This window comes from Gorilla gorilla, chromosome 6 (assembly GCF_029281585.2).
Source record: "Gorilla gorilla gorilla isolate KB3781 chromosome 6, NHGRI_mGorGor1-v2.1_pri, whole genome shotgun sequence".
Lineage (NCBI taxonomy): Eukaryota > Metazoa > Chordata > Mammalia > Primates > Hominidae > Gorilla > Gorilla gorilla.
Genome location: NC_073230.2, coordinates 51,964,356 through 51,982,056, shown reverse-complemented (window position 1 = coordinate 51,982,056; position 17,701 = coordinate 51,964,356). Strand labels below are relative to the sequence as shown.

The 17,701-nt window shown below is 56.8% G+C and overlaps 2 protein-coding genes across 11 annotated transcripts in view; both read left to right on the top strand.

The window, feature by feature from the left end:
• GCK (glucokinase) overlaps positions 1–11,254 on the top strand; it is a 54,687-nt gene extending 43,433 nt beyond the window's left edge. The window contains exons 3-11 of one of the 2 annotated variants that reach the window (XM_004045372.4): positions 2,051–2,213; positions 3,092–3,246; positions 4,441–4,560; positions 5,452–5,547; positions 5,657–5,756; positions 7,690–7,873; positions 8,905–9,060; positions 9,799–10,032; positions 10,249–11,254. In XM_004045372.4, coding sequence (XP_004045420.2) covers positions 2,051–2,213; positions 3,092–3,246; positions 4,441–4,560; positions 5,452–5,547; positions 5,657–5,756; positions 7,690–7,873; positions 8,905–9,060; positions 9,799–10,032; positions 10,249–10,393 — 1,353 coding nt within the window. In that variant the 3' untranslated portion in view covers positions 10,394–11,254. Of the gene's footprint in view, positions 1–2,050; positions 2,214–3,091; positions 3,247–4,440; positions 4,561–5,451; positions 5,548–5,656; positions 5,757–7,689; positions 7,874–8,759; positions 9,061–9,798; positions 10,033–10,248 lie in introns of those variants that run through there. The other variant, XM_055347752.1, reaches the window with a different exon arrangement.
• A 2,794-nt stretch (positions 11,255–14,048) lies between these two features.
• On the top strand, positions 14,049–16,674 carry MYL7 (myosin light chain 7). 9 transcript variants are annotated; one of them, XM_063708521.1, is made up of 7 exons: positions 14,049–14,229; positions 14,466–14,571; positions 14,710–14,825; positions 15,111–15,215; positions 15,678–15,756; positions 15,969–16,017; positions 16,516–16,674. In XM_063708521.1, the coding sequence occupies exons 1-7, from the start codon at positions 14,064–14,066 to the stop codon at positions 16,615–16,617; spliced, it is 723 nt and encodes a 240-aa protein (XP_063564591.1). In that variant the 5' UTR covers positions 14,049–14,063; the 3' UTR covers positions 16,618–16,674. The 9 variants fall into 9 exon arrangements, with proteins under 9 accessions (XP_063564591.1, XP_055203718.1, XP_063564590.1 ...); XM_055347743.1 differs by having other exon boundaries at positions 15,969–16,116; XM_063708520.1 differs by having other exon boundaries at positions 15,969–16,168.
• Positions 16,675–17,701: the final 1,027 nt, after the last annotated feature.

The following is a 17,701-nucleotide window of genomic DNA, read 5'->3' as shown; positions in this document are numbered from 1 at the left end:
GGGTGCTGGCCTCACCATGGTGTGCTGGCTGCCCATGCCTGCACAAATGACTTCTGTAAGCCTTTCTTCATCTGCAAGATGGGTGCTGCTGGCACCTCCTCCCCGGTGCTGTGGTGACAGGGCATAGTGTGTGAGGCTGCTATGTGAGGCACCTAATACAGGGCCTGGCATATGGAGGAATTCAGCAAATGACAGATGCCTTCACAGTTAGTTCCTGGCATCCTCTACATTGGTGGGTGTAGGAAAGAAAGACAGAGGAGGCAAAGGTTGTAGCTGTGGGGCATTGAGGACAGCCTGGATTGTTCCACAGAGCCCTGAGGACATCTCCAGGGGTGTGCTCCGCAGGGGCAGTTGGATTGGAGGGTTAGGGGTCGGGGAGGGCGTGCACTCCCACCCATGCTCACAGCCTCGGAACAGTGCCTGCTCAGCCAACATGGGTGTTTGATTCTGTGTCTTTTGTCACAGACTTTATCAGCCCCATCCCTTTCTGACCTTGCCTGAGTTTAAATTTTACATGTGGGGCCTCATTAAGAGACATGGTTCTTAACTAAAGATCTGTATCTATTAGGAATGCTTTGGGCTGCAGGAAGCCAAACACCTGACTCACTGTGGCGTAAGTGCTTTGCGTCTGCTCCCATAAGCTGCATGTGGAGGGTGGATCTGGTATTACTCTCTCTTCCCTACATTCGCAGTATGCTAACAGCTTTAACCTCTGGCCTTGTTTCTTCATGGTTGCAGGGTGGCTATCACAGCGCTGACCATCACATCCTTACACAGCTGTGTTTACAAATTTAGGGGGACACTGAAGCTCCTCCCCCTGCTAAAATCAGGCTTCCCTTCACCTGTCATTGGCCAGAACTGGGTGAAATGCCCAACTCTAGACCGATCATCAGTAAGAGGAGTATAGAATTGCTGTGCCCCTTAGATTAATCATGGCCCAATGTGCTCCCCACACCAACAAAATCTGAGTTCTAAAAACTGAGGAAGAAGAGGAAAATGGCCGTGTTGCCTCCTGGCTGGCATTCAGAGCATCTCCAACCCTCTGAGCTTATGCGTAAGACTGTGGGAAAAAGTGTGTGAGTTTTTGTGGAATGGATCCATGGCTTTTATCAGAGCATCTTTCCTTTTTCTTTTTGATTCAAGATGAAAATATTCTTATGATTATTTTTCTCACCACTGCCCAGAGATAACCAGCACATTAACATGGCCTTTTCTCCATGAATAGCACTAGGGTGCCCAGTGGACAGACACATAGCTGTCCACACCCCAGCTTGCTGGGGATGCATAGGCAGAGTCACATCTGCACTCACGGCCTGTCCTCACACTGCCATGTGGAGAGCCAGCAGCCACACCATGGGCCGTCCATGCTCACGGGAGTGGCAGTATCAGATCTGAGCTTCGTGTGCCCAGGCATCTCTCACATCAGTGCATAGGGACCCTCTTTGTTCTGTGGCCCAGTGTGCCCATGCCACAGATGGCTTCAGTCAGCAGACACCTCCTTCTAGACACTCACGCTCACTCCTGGCTGGCCCTTAGCACACCTGTGCAGACAGGCCCGTTTATTTTCTTGTGTAAATCCCAAGTAGGAGGACTGGGTCTCTCTGACAGCAATGCCAGCTGCCTGGCACCCTCCAGACAGGTGGCTCAAGCCCCACCTCGCCAGCTCTCCCAGTTAGCCCCTCCTTTCCCTGGCTCTGACCTGAGGGACGAAGCAGGGTGCTACAGGACGCTGTGCCACAGGGATATCGTCAGGGACAGAAGCTACTCTGCCATCTGCTGCTCACCCCTCCAACACGCTGTGGGCTGCATTTGTTGAGTGGCTGGTACCAGACTCTGCTCTTCTGACTTTCCAGCTGGTTTTACCTGTAGTAAAGTTTGAGATGATGGGTCATCCTGACCCCGGGGTCAGAAGACAGGAGGAGGCCCATGGCGTGTGGGGGAAATGCCCCGTGAGGCCCTCGGTGTGCAGATGCCTGGTGACAGCCCCACCCTGAGGTCCCCAGCCTACCCCCTCCCCAGCCCGACTGCTCCCATCCCCCTCCCTGTGCAGGTAGAGCAGATCCTGGCAGAGTTCCAGCTGCAGGAGGAGGACTTGAAGAAGGTCATGAGACGGATGCAGAAGGAGATGGACCGTGGCCTGAGGCTGGAGACCCATGAAGAGGCCAGTGTGAAGATGCTGCCCACCTACGTGCGCTCCACCCCAGAAGGCTCAGGTACCACATGGTAACCGGCTCCTCATCCAGAAGCAGCTGTGGGCTCAGCCCTAGCTGGGAGAAGCACCCCAGGCACTCCCAGACTCACAGCCAGCCCGAGACAGAATCTCCTGGGGAGCAATGAAGTCCTCGACCTGGGCCAGTTCTCATCCTTGGCTCCTCTGGTCCGGCCCTGGGGCACTCAGGCTCACCCTGGAGCTGGCAAACCTCAGGAAAACTGGTGTTTTAAATCTCACTCCTGGCCAGGTGCAGTGGCTCACCCCTGTAACTTCAACACTTCGGGAGGCCAAGGCAGGCGGATCTCTTGAGGCCAGGAGTTTGAGACCAGCCTGCCCAACATGGTGAAACCCCGTCTCTACTAAAAATACAAAAATTATCCAGGCATGGTGGCACATTCCTGTAGTCCCAGCTACTCGGGAGGCTGTGAGGCATGAGAACTGCTTGAACCCGGGAGGCCGAGGTTGCAGTGAGCCAAAATCACGCCACTGCACTCCAGCCTGGGTGACAGAGTGAGACACCATCTCCAAAAAAAAAAAAAAAAAAAAACCTCACTGCTCCCCATGGGCACTTAGGGAACTCTCCCAGCCCAGTTCTGCAGCTGGGCCATTGCACTAGGTCCTCAGTTGGTCCCTGGGCTCTTGGTGACTGTCCAGGGCAGGAGTTTCCCATTGACTTTTCCCTGGCTGACTTCTGACCCCCTCCACAGTTGACACTGGTGTCCCCAGGTGTCTGGTGGCCCCTTGTCCAGCTCCCTTAGTCCCCTTGTGCCTTCCCTCCTCCTCTTTGTAATATCCGGGCTCAGTCACCTGGGGCCCACCCAGCCCAAGGCCAGCCTGTGGGTGTCCCTGAGGCTGACACACTTCTCTCTGTGCCTTTAGAAGTCGGGGACTTCCTCTCCCTGGACCTGGGTGGCACTAACTTCAGGGTGATGCTGGTGAAGGTGGGAGAAGGTGAGGAGGGGCAGTGGAGCGTGAAGACCAAACACCAGATGTACTCCATCCCCGAGGACGCCATGACCGGCACTGCTGAGATGGTGAGCAGCGCAGGGGCCGGGGCAGGGGGCCAAGGCCATGCAGGATCTCAGGGCCCAGCTAGTCCTGACGGGAGGTGCCACCTGTCTACCAGGGGTGGGGAGAGCAGGGGCTGGAGGACCACCCAGCCTCAGAGGCAGCTGGAGGCCTGGGTGAACAGGACTGGCCAACATGTCCCCAAGTCCCACAGTCACCATCTGGCCAGCATTGAGAGGGGAACGAGCTGAGGAAGAGTTAGTGGCAAGAGGAACCCCAGCCAGTCACACCTTGTCCAGTTTACCAGAGGAAAAACCAATGTGTAAGAACAGAAATGTGACCCGGCAGCCAGTGCACTGCCCCCTCTCCAAGGGCCACCCCTCACCCTCCACCAGCATGCACAGAAAGTGGGGTGACAGCAATCACAATGTCTACCGAGGCAGCAAGGACCCCTGACCATGGGGAGGACTGGGGTGCAGGGAACATAGAAGCAGAATGAGGCCTAGGGGGAGTTGGGCAAGGCCAGAGCCCTGGCTGCAGCCAAGCACGTGGCCAAGGCCAGTTCCTGGAAGGGCAGGGCTCCGAGGCAGGAGGCAGGAGGCTGCCCGTGGCTACTCGTCCTCACACCCCTGCAGCTTGCTAGTCTGTCTGTGGGCTGGGTGTGAATCAAGGCAGTGGGATGGTGTGGGGACCTCCCTGGCCCCAGCAGCCAGTGAGGAGCCTGGTCAGTCAGCAGAGCATTCAGCAGTATCCAGTTCCATGGAGAGGCCCGTGTGAGGGGAGTCAGGGCTGGTCTTCAGTAAGGATGGGTAGCCAGGGCCCCTAGAAGTAGAAAAGGAGACTCCGGGTGCTGGAGACAGAAATCAAGGATGTGCCTCCATGTGGAGCCTCAGGAATAGCCGGCCAGGCCTGAGGCTGGACCTCACAAGGTTCAGCTGGGAGGGCTAGGCTGACAGAGCACAGCTGGGCCAGGGACCAGCCTGCCCTGTGTTGCCTTGTCCCGAGGGCCACTGTCAGCAGGTCTCTGGCATGGGGGAGGCTTAGGGCCTGAGCCCAACAAGCAGCAGCGGAAGAGGAGAGGGAAACTGCGGACAGGCCTGGCATTCAGTGGCCAGGTGGTGCAGTGTCCCTGAGGAATAGCTTGGCATGAGGCCGTGGGGAGGGCTGCCGGCCAGCGCACCCCCCCATGCCAGATGGTCACCATGGCGTACATCTTCCAGCTCTTCGACTACATCTCTGAGTGCATCTCCGACTTCCTGGACAAGCATCAGATGAAGCACAAGAAGCTGCCCCTGGGCTTCACCTTCTCCTTTCCTGTGAGGCACGAAGACATCGATAAGGTGGGCCAGGTGGAGGGGCAGAAGGCAGATGAGGGGAGGCACAGGAGCCCCAGAGGAACTCTGCCTTCAAATGTAGCCCCCATACCCTGTGCTCAGAAGGGAGATCTGGATTCAAATTGTGGCCATGTCACCTGCCACCTCTAATGCTGTGGAAAAGAAGCATCACATTAGCTAATTCTGGCTGTGCGCCTTGTGAGGCACCAGCTGTGATCACCCCACTCCAGTGGAAAGAGCAGCTGGCAGTAGGGTGGGGCCCAAACTCAGGCAGCCGGGCTCTGGGTCACCTGCAGGCCACGGTCATGTCACACTGCCTCTAGCTGAGTCAGAAATGTGAAGGAACTGAGATTCTACCCTTCCTGCGAGCTAGCAAAATGGCCTGCCAGTTACATCTGTGCATGCACACACACACACAGTTATATATGCACACACATAAAACACGAGACCTTTGGGTCAGGGAGAAAGCCAGATCCTCACTCACAGCAGAAGCAGCAGCCAAAGCAACATCTCATGTGGTTTTCCAAGCCCCAGTCCCTACAGAGACAGAGAGGGCCAGGTGGCACCTGTGCATGCAGCGGGGTGCCTTGCAGGAGGGAAATCCTGATTTTACACAGAGCTGCTCCCCCCACGCCCTGCCTTGACTCTGGGATGACGTCTCAGAGCTGTGCAGTACAACATTCTTAAATTGGCTGGGGCTCAGCCCTGCAGAAATATGATATCTTCAAGGAGAATCGTTCCCAACACCTCTCAAAGCTATGGGGCTGCTCTGAGCCTGTTTCCTCAGCTGTAAAGTAGGGTGCATACTTTTATGGCCCTGTGCAGGAGGTAGTGACAGGCCCTAGCACCCTGCCTCCAGTATATGTTAGCAGCCACGAGGCCTCTCTCTCCCCACAGGGCATCCTTCTCAACTGGACCAAGGGCTTCAAGGCCTCAGGAGCAGAAGGGAACAATGTCGTGGGGCTTCTGCGAGACGCTATCAAACGGAGAGGGGTAAGGGGGCACCTGTACCTGCCGGGGAGGCTGCCCTGGGCCACCCACCCCAGCACTGCCTGCCTTTCTCCTTGGCTTCCAGCACTGCAGCTTCTGTGCTTCTTGGCAGGACTTTGAAATGGATGTGGTGGCAATGGTGAATGACACGGTGGCCACGATGATCTCCTGCTACTACGAAGACCATCAGTGCGAGGTCGGCATGATCGTGGGTAAGGGCTCCTTGCACCCCTGCCCCTTCCAGACTGCCGAGGCTCCCTTTGTACAACAGGCTTCACGGGGCCCTGTGGGGTGAGGACCAAAGTACTTAACAACCGGTGATGTCAGAGCAGAGCCTGGTGCTACAGACTGGGTGGTCTTGGGGTATCAAGATGGAAGCACCGTGTACAGTAGGAAGCATCTCAATGCCATGATGCCACATTCCTGCATCAGATGGTATGCCAGCTGCATATCCACCTCACCCATCAGGATTATAATTAAAACACTTATCTGGTAAATTGACCAACTGGACAGACTGGTCCAAGTGGAAGAGGATAAGCAAAAGTGGTGCCATCTCCACCCGAATGGTCTTTCCACGGGCCTGCCCCTGCCCCTGCCCCTGCCCCCACCCAAGGTGAAGGCAGGTACCAGGAAAGGGAGCAGCAGTCCGCCCCTCCCAGCAGAGGGGTCTTCCACACCAACTCGGACCTTTCTCAGAAGTTCCCGAGGTCATTATAACGAGCCTTCACTGAGGAGCAATCCAATCAGATCAGTTATCTGCTGTGCGCACAGCCGTGTGGTTCTATACTTCTCTTACTTCCATTTTCACCTTTCGGAAGGAACGTTGTCTTTAAATCCAGCATCTAAACGTGAGCCCCAGCCATCCCTGGCTGTGATCCCCCCAGCCCTTTCCACCCTCTCCTCTGGAACTGCCTGGGGCTCCCCAAGACACTTCCACATGAATTCCCACCAAGCCAAGCTGCAGCTGCTGGGCCCAGGCGTAACCCCTCCTGGGGCAGAGGTGGCAAGGAGTGACCCACCACTCACATCTGCCCCACATCCACTCTTGACTCTGCTCAGTGTTTAAAAACATGTTTATAACAATTACCAAGATCTGAAAATTAGGAGAATTCACGTCAAAGTCTGGATTTCTGTTTGTTCATAAAAAACTAGAAGGCAGCCAGGCAAGGTGGCTCACGCCAGTAATCCCAACACTTTGGGAGGCTAAGGCAGGCAGGTCACTTGAGGTCAGGAGTTGAAGACTAGCTGGCCAACAAGGTGTAACCTCGTCTCTACTGAAAATACAAAAATTAGCTGGGTGTGATGGTGCATGCCTGTAATCCCAGGTACTCAGGAGACTGAGGCAGGAGAATTGGTTGAACCCTGGAGGCAGAGGTTGCAGTGAGCCAAGATCATGCCACCGCACTCCAGCCTGGGTGATGGAGTGAGTGAGACTCTGTCTCCAAATAAATAAATAAATAAATAAAAACTGGAAGTCTAAGCATCACTGAGCCCTGATTCCTATGTGGCAGCTCGACTGACCAGCATTTGAGTTGCTGTCCCTGACAGCTTTGGGGCTGTGCAGCCCACACAGTCATGCTAGCTTGAGGCTCTGCTGTCAGCAGTTTGAAACTCTTAATAACTTGTGAACAAAAGACTCCATGTTGTCACTCTGCACAGGGGCCAGCAAATTACAAAATTCCATATCCGGAATTGTCTACAGGAGCCTCTGGGCTGCTCCCAAGGGCCCACACCATGCCTTACTCACTTTGGGTTGCCATCCAAACATGTCTCATGACAAAGAAGCTCAAACATGTGCATGGGCAGTGCCGGAAAACAAGGGTCGTACACAGACAAAATAAAATGATAACGTCCCACAACCATTTCTTTGATACACACTGTTTCTCTCAGTCCTCCCAACCACCTAGGTAACAGGCAGGGAAAGTGTTACTGTTGCCTGTTAGGAAAGAGGACAGCCCAGAAAGCTGTCCCTGGCCACTGAAGCAACCCAGGTCTTCCAGCCCCAGGGAGAGCCGCCTTTCCATTGTTCCAGGCAAAGCAGAGACAGGCATGGGGGAGCGGGAGAGGGACTCCTGTGGGCAGGAACCAGGCCCTACTCCGGGGCAGTGCAGCTCTCGCTGACAGTCCCCCCGACCTCCACCCCAGGCACGGGCTGCAATGCCTGCTACATGGAGGAGATGCAGAATGTGGAGCTGGTGGAGGGGGACGAGGGCCGCATGTGCGTCAATACCGAGTGGGGCGCCTTCGGGGACTCCGGCGAGCTGGACGAGTTCCTGCTGGAGTATGACCGCCTGGTGGACGAGAGCTCTGCAAACCCCGGTCAGCAGCTGTAAGGATGCCCCCCTCCCCCACAACCCAGGCCCTGGGCCGCTCTGGTGCAGCGGCAGATGGGAGCCGGGCCATTGCAGATAATGGGCTTGTTTTTAAACAACTCTGGGGAAAAGCAAACTGACAATCCGTTCGTAAGCTCCATCCCTTCTGCTCAGTCATGACCTGCCCCTGTGAGAGATGAAGGGTTAGTCCCAGTTGTGATTTGATAAGCCCAGACCTCTTTCCTTCCGACAGGTGATCGTGCATGCAGAGGAGGCTCTGAGACGCCCCCAGCAAGGTTTCTGGGTTTAACCCAACATTCCCCAAAGTATGTATTTGGCCACATTCACAGAAAGAATATTAGTCTTTTGTGGAATGCTGCGGGTTGACAGACACAGCTTGGAAACCAACCCACAGAGAGCTCATCATTAATCATGGCTATCACTTGTTTACCACCTGCTGTGCCAGGCCTATGCTAATTACTTTATTAGCGTCCTCTCTGCCCCTCGCAGGCCTCTATTATTATAGGTCAGTAGTATTCGATTTATTTAAATTAAATACGGAAGGTCATAGATTAAGCAAGAAAGTGCCAGCAATATGGTGCGTGCCTCTGACTGGGCACTAACCCTCCAAGTCTTAGTTTCCCCAACCATAACTGGCCAATGAACAGCAGCTCTGGATGCAGCTAAAGGAGGACTGAAGCTGTAGGTCCCGTCCTCAGCGCAGGGCCCCCTGCAAGGAAGGTTTCGGAGGGACTGGATGGGGTCTTTGAACTATCTGTCTTTCCCTTTACTGCAGTGGGCCCAGGGGCAGGCCAAAGTTGCTCCCGTGATTGACTTGAACGTGCACGTTCCTAATCCCTGACATTTCTAAAGCTCTGGCTCATTAACGAGGGAAAGACGTGAACCAGATGGGGGAGTGGGGATCGCAGTGCCCCACGTGGCCGCCTCGTGACCTCAATGGGGAGCAGTGGGGCCGGCTCCCGGCTTCCACCTGCATGAGGGGCCCTCCCTCGTGCCTGCTGATGTAATGGACCTGCCCTATGTCCAGGTATGAGAAGCTCATAGGTGGCAAGTACATGGGCGAGCTGGTGCGGCTCGTGCTGCTCAGGCTCGTGGACGAAAACCTGCTCTTCCACGGGGAGGCCTCCGAGCAGCTGCGCACACGCGGAGCCTTCGAGACGCGCTTCGTGTCGCAGGTGGAGAGGTGTGCGGAGGAGGAGGGTGGGTGCAAAGGGCAGGGGCTGGGGACGCCCGGGCACTGCAGACTCGGTCTCAGGGCGACGCTGAGTCCCAGGCCCGGGGCGCAGGGATGGGAAACTAGGGCCTGGGGCGGGATTCCGGGCGTGGGAGTGGGCGGGGCCCGGGGCGGGGCACAGGGGGCGGGGGAGTGGGCGGGGCCCGAGGCCGGGCGCTGGAGGCGAGGGCGGGGCAGGGACGGGTCCAAGGGCAGGAGGCTGGGACAGGACGGGGATGCAAAGGGAGGGGCGGGGCCCGAGACGGGGAGAAGGGGGAGGGCCCAAGGGGAGGAGGCGGGGTCCGGACGGGGATGCCAAGAGCAGGGATGGGGGCGAGCCTGCGTCCGGGCAGTGGTCCCCATCCGTGAGTCTCCTCGGTGCTCCCTGCCCGCCGTGGCCATCCTCTCACATCACTCACAACCCCAAGGCGCGGCATGGTTGACACCCCCACGTTAGGACGGAGACCCTGGGCTTAGTTAGAGGGAGCAGTACTAACCAGTCCCTGGCGGAAACGCTTTGGCTGGGTGAGGTGAGCGGGATCGCCCCCATTTCTCCAGAGAGGGGCCCCGGCTCAGCGAGGGAAAGAGGCCGCCGCTGGGGGAACGGCTGGCCGGGGCCCCTCCCTGGAGAACGAGAGGCCGCCGCTGGAGGGGGATGGACTGTCGGAGCGACACTCAGCGACCGCCCTACCTCCTCCCGCCCCGCAGCGACACGGGCGACCGCAAGCAGATCTACAACATCCTGAGCACGCTGGGGCTGCGACCCTCGACCACCGACTGCGACATCGTGCGCCGCGCCTGCGAGAGCGTGTCTACGCGCGCTGCGCACATGTGCTCGGCAGGGCTGGCGGGCGTCATCAACCGCATGCGCGAGAGCCGCAGCGAGGACGTAATGCGCATCACTGTGGGCGTGGATGGCTCCGTGTACAAGCTGCACCCCAGGTGAGCCCGCCCCGCTCTCTCCCTGGTAAAGTGGGGCCCAAAAAGCGCGCGCTCCAAGGTTCCTTGCGGTTCCCAAGCTCCAAGATTTCGTTGTCCTCTTCTCGTCCCCCTTGGCCTAGATTTGGGGGAAGGGTCGACTGCGTGCAGGGCGCCCGGTAATGAATGTGGAGGTTGGGGTGGGAGGAGGGACGGCAGCCCTGCTTCTCTTCTGCCTAGCTTCAAGGAGCAGTTCCATGCCAGCGTGCGCAGGCTGACGCCCAGCTGCGAGATCACCTTCATCGAGTCGGAGGAGGGCAGTGGCCGGGGCGCGGCCCTGGTCTCGGCGGTGGCCTGTAAGAAGGCCTGCATGCTGGGCCAGTGAGAGCAGTGGCCGCAAGCGCAGGGAGGATGCCACAGCCCCACAGCACCCAGGCTACATGGGGAACTGCTCCCCACACGTGCTCGCAGCCTGGCGGGGCAGGAGGCCTGGCCTTGTCAGGACCCAGGCCGCCTGCCATACCGCTGGGGAACCTAGCGGGCCTCTTCCCTCAGTTTTTCGGTGGGACAGCCCCAGGGCCCTAACGGGGGTGCGGCAGGAGCAGGAACAGAGACTCTGGAAGCCCCCCACCTTTCTCGCTGGAATCAACTTCCCAGAAGGGAGTTGCTCACTCAGGACTTTGCTGCATTTCCACACTGTCAGAGCTGTTGGCCTCGCCTGGGCCCAGGCTCTGGGAAGGGGTGCCCTCTGGATCCTGCTGTGGCCTCACTTCCCTGGGAACTCATCCTGTGTGGGGAGGCAGCTCCAACAGCTTGACCAGACCTAGACTGGGCCAAAAGGGCAGCCAGGGGCTGCTCATCACCCAGTCCTGGCCATTTTCTTGCCTGAGGCTCAAGAGGCCCAGGGAGCAATGGGAGGGGGCTCCATGGAGGAGGTGTCAAGTTTCGAATACCCCCAGAGACCTTTTCTCTCCCATACCACCATCCCTGAGTGGCTTGTGATTCTGGGATGGACCCTCGCAGCAGGTGCAAGAGACAGAGCCCCCAAGCCTCTGCCCCAAGGGGCCCACAAAGGGGAGAAGGGCCAGCCCTACATCTTCAGCTCCCACAGCGCTGGCTCAGGAAGAAACCCCAAGCAGCATTCAGCACACCCCAAGGGAAGACCCCATCATATGACATGCCACCCTCTCCATGCCCAACCTAAGATTGTGTGGGTTTTTTAATTAAAAATGTTAAAAGTTTTAAACATGGCCTGTCCACTGTTCTTTGACTTCTGTGCATTAGGACTGTGGGGACAATCTATAAAGAGTCTGCGTCACATGCATGAAGACACTTCAGTATCTCCGCAATGCCCTCCAGACAGCTCCTCCAGCCATCTGTGCCAAGGGGAGTGTGAGGAGTGACAGACCAGGCTGTAGGAACAGGAATGGGGTGTCATGGGGGATGGCAGAGCAGTGGACAGTACACTGCCTGGCCTGGGCCCCTGCTTGCCTGCCCATGGAATGTGTGCAGAGGGAGTGCCAGGCCAGGTGCTGCTCTGGAGAAGTAGGGGAATGAGGCTGGTCCTGCTGCAGGTCAGTCTCAGCACCGTCCTGTCCAGTCAGAGCCACTTAGGTTTGCCAGTGAGTAGGGGCCCAGATACATGTTGGATTTCTAAGATCCCTCCAGATGCTCCTGTCAGTGGAACGCCTATTTAGAGTTAGCCAAGCGTAGGCCTAATGCCCTCTTTCTGCAGCATAAAACACAGTGACATAGAAAGATATTTGTGTGATTTTCATTCATTCATTTTTTGATGAGAGATATTACCCAGCTAATTAGGAACAACTGTTTTGTTTCCTTCAGATCTTAACCCAAAGTTGTGATTTTGAAAAGTCATGTCCCCCTTCAGATTTCTTGTTTTCTGCTACTTCTCATGTGGAATTGCTTTGGCTCTTCTTAGTTCTCTTGAGTCTAAATTATTCCTTATAAGTTGGTGCAAGCATCTGATTATTTTGTTATCATTACTGTTATGCTCAAGCATTCACAGAGTGGAACACATTTTAATATCAATTGCTTTCTATTTCTCCTTTATATTACAGTTCAGGACATTGTATTAATTATTAAAATTCTATACATAGGTAGGTTATATGACTGAATTGAAATAGATAAAATGAATTTCTTTTCTAGATAACAAAGGAGGTGTTATAAAACACTTGTTATGGGCCAGAGTGATGGCTCACGCCTATAATCTCAGTGCTTTGAGAGGCTGAGGTGGAGGATTGCTTGAGGCCAGGAATTTGAGACCAGCCTGGGGCAACATAGCAAGACCCCATCTCTTAAAAAAAAAAAGGACAGGAGGGGGGCACTGCTGGGCGCGGTGGCTCATGCCTGTAATCCCAGCACTTTGGGAAGCTGAAGCAGGTGGATCAAAAGGTAAGGAGTTCGAGATCAGCCTGGCCAACATGGTGAAACCCCATCTCTACTAAAAATACAAAAATTAGCCGGGCATGATGGCGGGTGCCTATGATCCCAGCTACTCAGGAGGCTGAGGCAGAAGAATTGCTTGAACCCAGGAGGCGGAGGTTGCAGTGAGCAGAGATTGCACCACTGCACTCCAGCCTGGGCAACAGAGTGAAACTCTGTCTCAAAAATGAATTAATTAATTAAAAGAAGAAAAAAAAAAACCACTGGGCAAGGTGGTGTGCACCTGTAGTCCCAACTACTCCAGAGGCTGAGGCAGGAAGGAGCACTTGAGCCCAGGAGGTTGTCTGCAGTGAGCTCTACTCATGCCACTGCACTCCAGCCTGGGTGACAGAGCTCAGTGGTTTACACCTGTAATCCTAGCACTTTGGGAGGCTGAAGCAGGCAGATCACCTAAGATCAGGAGTTCGAGACCGGCTGGCCAACATGATAAAACCCCGTCTCTACTAAAAATAAAATAAAATAAAATAATATATATAAAAATCAGCTGGGTGTGGTGGCACATGCCTATAATCCCAGCTGCTTGGGAGGCTGAGGAACGAGAATGGCTTGAACCCGGGAGGCAGAGGTGGCAGTGAGCTGAGATCGCGCCACTGCACTCCAGCCTGTGTGAGAGTGAGACTCTGTCTCAAAAAAAAAAAATGGAATTTAAGACATTTAAAAGAAAACTCTTGTTATATAAAAAGGGTATTGAGTCTGACAGATAAGAGCTCCTGCACTCTACCAGCCAGCTACTGACAGACATAGGTCTGGCTCCAGTGGAGGGGCAGCAGCCAGTGAGCCCAGCCTGGGGTGGCCCACTCCTGCTGCCTCCAGGATGTCCCCTGTTTCCCCAGCCCCTCTGCTGTGCCCTCGGCCCCAGAAGCTGGCGAGACTGCTTCTCCAGAACAGCATCACGCAGGCCTGCCCATCGGCCCACTGTGCACCAGACCTTCTGGGGATACAGATGTCAACCAGGTGTGGTGCTCAGGAGGGGCACAGAAGCCAGGAATGACAAACACATCAGCCACCAGGTAAATGGGAAATGTGCCCCAGAAGCTCCCCGCTGAGGATGTTAGGGAGAGCATTTTGAAGTAGTGTGGTTGAGATGCGGCTTGAGGAAGGCAAGGCTCCAAACAGCAGGGCAGACTGGGAGCAAGGTAGACTGCATGGGAGGGCAGCTGATGGAGCTCCTTAACCCTCTGAAATTGCCCCAAAGCCAAGCAAAGTGTTCTGCTTGGGGTCACAGCTAGCTCGGGGATGCCTTCTGCCCCTTGGTCAGAGGGGCAAAACGTCAGAGCCTAGGGTCACCAAAACCTCTGGGAAGCCCCGGGGGGTCTCAGGCCACAGACCATCCTCAGAACTACCCACTGCCCTCCCATGCCTGGTGGGGGCCCTGGACTGGCCCTCACCAGCTGTCTTCTTGCACTGGCCAGGGTTCTGGCTGGACTGGCAAGGAGGGGTGGTCAGATACGGGAGTAACTGGATCCCTTCATCAGGACCTAGGGTGGTAAGAGCTTTGAGCCTGCTCTGCTCCAGGCAGACATTGTGTCTGGCCCTGCCAGGATGGATAGACAGCAGGATGTTACACGTTGAGGACGTGAAGGTCATCAGGAATGTGGCTGGAATCTGTTAGGCCTCCCCCAGCCCAGGCGGGGGCTGCCAAGTTTGGGCCTATCCTCTGTTCCTCTCCTTATTTGGACCTTCAGGTGATAAGGCTGAGACATAAAGGAGGCTGGGCCCTGCCACCACGACAGCAGCCACACCTCTGCAAAGAGAATGGTGAGTGCCTGCTGGGGAAGAAAGGCTGGCGGTCTCCCAGGTGCTGGCCTTTGGGCTGGGGGAGCGGAGTTTTCTGTGCTTGTGTTGGGTTGAGGGTGGTCCCCAGGGAGAGGAAGAGGATCCTGGCCCTGGCTCTCCTGGGAATGCTCTGGGACTGTGCGTGATGGGTGGGGTGGGGAGACTTTGAGGAGTTGGGGAGAGGACCCCTCCCTACTCACAGTGTTGCAGGCCAGCAGGAAGGCGGGGACCCGGGGCAAGGTGGCAGCCACCAAGCAGGCCCAACGTGGTTCTTCCAACGTCTTTTCCATGTTTGAACAAGCCCAGATACAGGAGTTCAAGGAAGTGAGTGCCCACACCCAGTAGCCTCAGATCCCATCCTGGCCCCCCCACCCCACCCCACCCCACATACATACCCCCCTTCTACCCTGACCTTGCCTCTCACACCACCCAGGCCTCTCCCCCACCTCCCACCTTCCCTAGAGCTGGGGGCTGCTCCCACCTGAAGGCCCCCATCCCACAGGCCTTCAGCTGTATCGACCAGAATCGTGATGGCATCATCTGCAAGGCAGACCTGAGGGAGACCTACTCCCAGCTGGGTGCGTGCACCCACCTCCCACCCTGCGCACTGGGGTCCCTACTCTGAGCTGCTGGGCGGGTGGGAGTGGCTGGGGGGACAGGACCCTGCTCCCCTGCTTCCCCTCCTCCCCGTCTCCTCACACTGCCCTTCCCCCTTTGTCACGCCTTGCTTCCACTTCACCTTCCCGACCCACAGCTGCCTCTGCCCCTCCAGCCCCTGTGGCCAGGATGGAGGGAGGGCGGCCTGGGCCCTTCTGGGGGACACCCAGGGTCCGTGTGTGCACCTCATGCCCCACCCCCACCAGGGAAGGTGAGTGTCCCAGAGGAGGAGCTGGACGCCATGCTGCAGGAGGGCAAGGGCCCCATCAACTTCACCGTCTTCCTCACGCTCTTTGGGGAGAAGCTCAATGGTGAGCCTGGGACAGAGCTGGGCACCCTTGGCCAGGCAGGGAGCCTGCACCCTGCCTGAACCCCACCTGAACCCTGCCTGAACCCCACCTGAACCTTACATGAACCCCACCTGAACCCTAACTGAACCCCACCTGGACCCACCTGGACTCTTCCTGGCCATGACCCATTCCAAGCACATCCTCTGCCCCAGAATCCCATGTGCACTGGTCACCCCAGTGCTGACTTGGAGCCAGGAAATGTGCCTTCAGCCCCCACCCCCAAATTCCAGTCTCCCAGCCAAGCTGCCCGCCTCAGGAGGATGACCATTCCCAGCCCCACTGATCCCCGAGAAACATTTTATGTTAGGGAATACCCCCACCTCTTCTGGGATGTGGGGGGCTCCTCATGCAGCCCAGTTCCTCCTGGGGGGGACCTGGGATGCTGGAGACACGGATGCTCACCTGGCTGCCTCGGCCTTCCAGGGACAGACCCCGAGGAAGCCATCCTGAGTGCCTTCCGCATGTTTGACCCCAGCGGCAAAGGGGTGGTGAACAAGGATGAGTAAGTATGGGCCCAGCCAGATGAGGAGCACCGTGGTGGAAGCAGAGAGTGGGGTAAGGCCCCTAGTGAGGGGGGCTGCCTGTACTTTGGGGCCTTACACTGCTCTTTGGGGTGCAGCCAACCCTTCCCTGTGCCATGGGAGCCTCCGTACCCACCTTCCCTGTGCAGTCACTCCCCCGCAGTCTCCTGCTCAGACCCTCCTCACCCCCCAGGTTCAAGCAGCTTCTCCTGACCCAGGCAGACAAGTTCTCTCCAGCTGAGGTGAGGCTGCCCAGCCCCTTCAATACTCATCCCCAGCACCTTCTCTGGGCCTTCACCCATGACCCAGAGCCCAGTACCAGTGAGGCAGTTGCTGGAAGGGTGAGCCGAGGGCCCTTCTGGAGGAGGTGCCATCTCTGTTGAGACCTAGAGGGTAAAGATGTGGAGTCAGAAAAGAGGGCAGGGTGCGCCAGGCAGGGAGACTGTGCACAGACCTGGGGGGAAGTGGATAGGGAGAGGTTTCGTACACTTGGGGTGGGCCTGTGCCTGTGGCTGGAGGGGCGTCCTTTGCCCCTTGGCCCGCATTTGCACTGACTCCTCACTCTGCCCAGAGTCAGCCAACAGAAAAACATTAACCCAGAGTCTGGGGTCTAGGGTTGAAAAGCTAAGGCAAAAAGCACAGATGCAGGGGGCAGACAGAAGGGCCACAGGACTCAGGTGAGGTCTCTGCTGGGCTGGGCCAGGAGCCAGGGGACTGCCACTCACCAGTGTCCCCTGCAGGTGGAGCAGATGTTCGCCCTGACACCCATGGACCTGGCGGGGAACATCGACTACAAGTCACTGTGCTACATCATCACCCATGGAGATGAGAAAGAGGAATGAGGGGCAGGGCCAGGCCCACGGGGGGGCACCTCAATAAACTCTGTTGCCAAATTGGAATTGCTGTGGTGTCTTGTCTGTGACAGATGGGTTGGGGACCAGCCAAGGGGGATCCCAGGGTCCCAGTGCGCACATCACCATGATCATGGCCACCATCTACCTCCTGGGAGCTGGCCCCTCGCCAGCTCACCTTGATTCACTCCCATGATGCCAAGTGAAGTGTGAACTATGATCATGCCTAGTTTACAGATGAGGACACTGAGGCCCAGAAAGTGTGAGCATCTTACCAAGGCCAGCCCTCTAGAAGAGGAGATGGTGGGATTTACACCACCTCCACCAAGCCCAGGAATGAGCCACAAAGTGGGCACTGCCCAGCTACTTGGGGCTGTGCAGAGAAGAGGCTGCTTGCTGGGCGCTCAGCAAACTCTGCCCAACAGCCCAGCGGGTGGGCAGCAGCCCTGGGACCCCCACACCCAACCACACAGCCTCCCCTGGCCCACTGCTCGCACCCCATCTCAATACACTGGCTTGGGTGCCTCCCTGCATGGGCCCTTTGTGAAAGGCAGAGAGGTACCCATTTGAAACACAACCAGCTTCTCATTGCAAATACAGGCAAGGCACTAAGACATCAGGAACATGGACACCAAAGCAGGGGCCAGGTAACATGCAAATTTCTAGAGGAAATGCCCAGAACCTGGCATCATGCCTCCTGAGCCCCTCATGCGCCGTGAGGGGTAAGAGGGTCAGACAGCTGGAGTGTAGGGAGACGACTTCTCAGGAGAGAATAGTTAGTGCTCCCGTCACCCTTCATCTGAGAACCCAAGAGCTAGAGGAGAAAGTGATCCTCATGAGTACCAGAGGAGCAGCAGGGGACATCCAAAGCACCAGAGAGAGAAAAACAGAGACAGAGAGACAGGCAGTGACAGCTGAATCCTCAGCCAGATCCAGAGCACACAAAGTCTCCTGCCTACAGGACAGCCCAGTAAGAGCTCTCAGCCTGCCGCCTTCCCTCCCCACAAGCCCTGCTGCAATCCCTGTACCTGGGGGTCGGTGGGAAGGAGGTGAGCGAGAAAGGAGGGGCACCCCT

Bases quoted from the DNA above. Each gene is read 5' to 3' on its own strand.
- MYL7 (XM_055347743.1), top strand. From the start codon at position 14,064: ATGTGGCTGGAATCTGTTAGGCCTCCCCCAGCCCAGGCGGGGGCTGCC. The intron at 14,230-14,465 runs GTGAGTGCCTGC...GCAGGCCAGCAG, and splicing joins ACACCTCTGCAAAGAGAATG to GAAGGCGGGGACCCGGGGCA. The intron at 14,826-15,110 runs GTGCGTGCACCC...CACCCCCACCAG, and splicing joins GGAGACCTACTCCCAGCTGG to GGAAGGTGAGTGTCCCAGAG.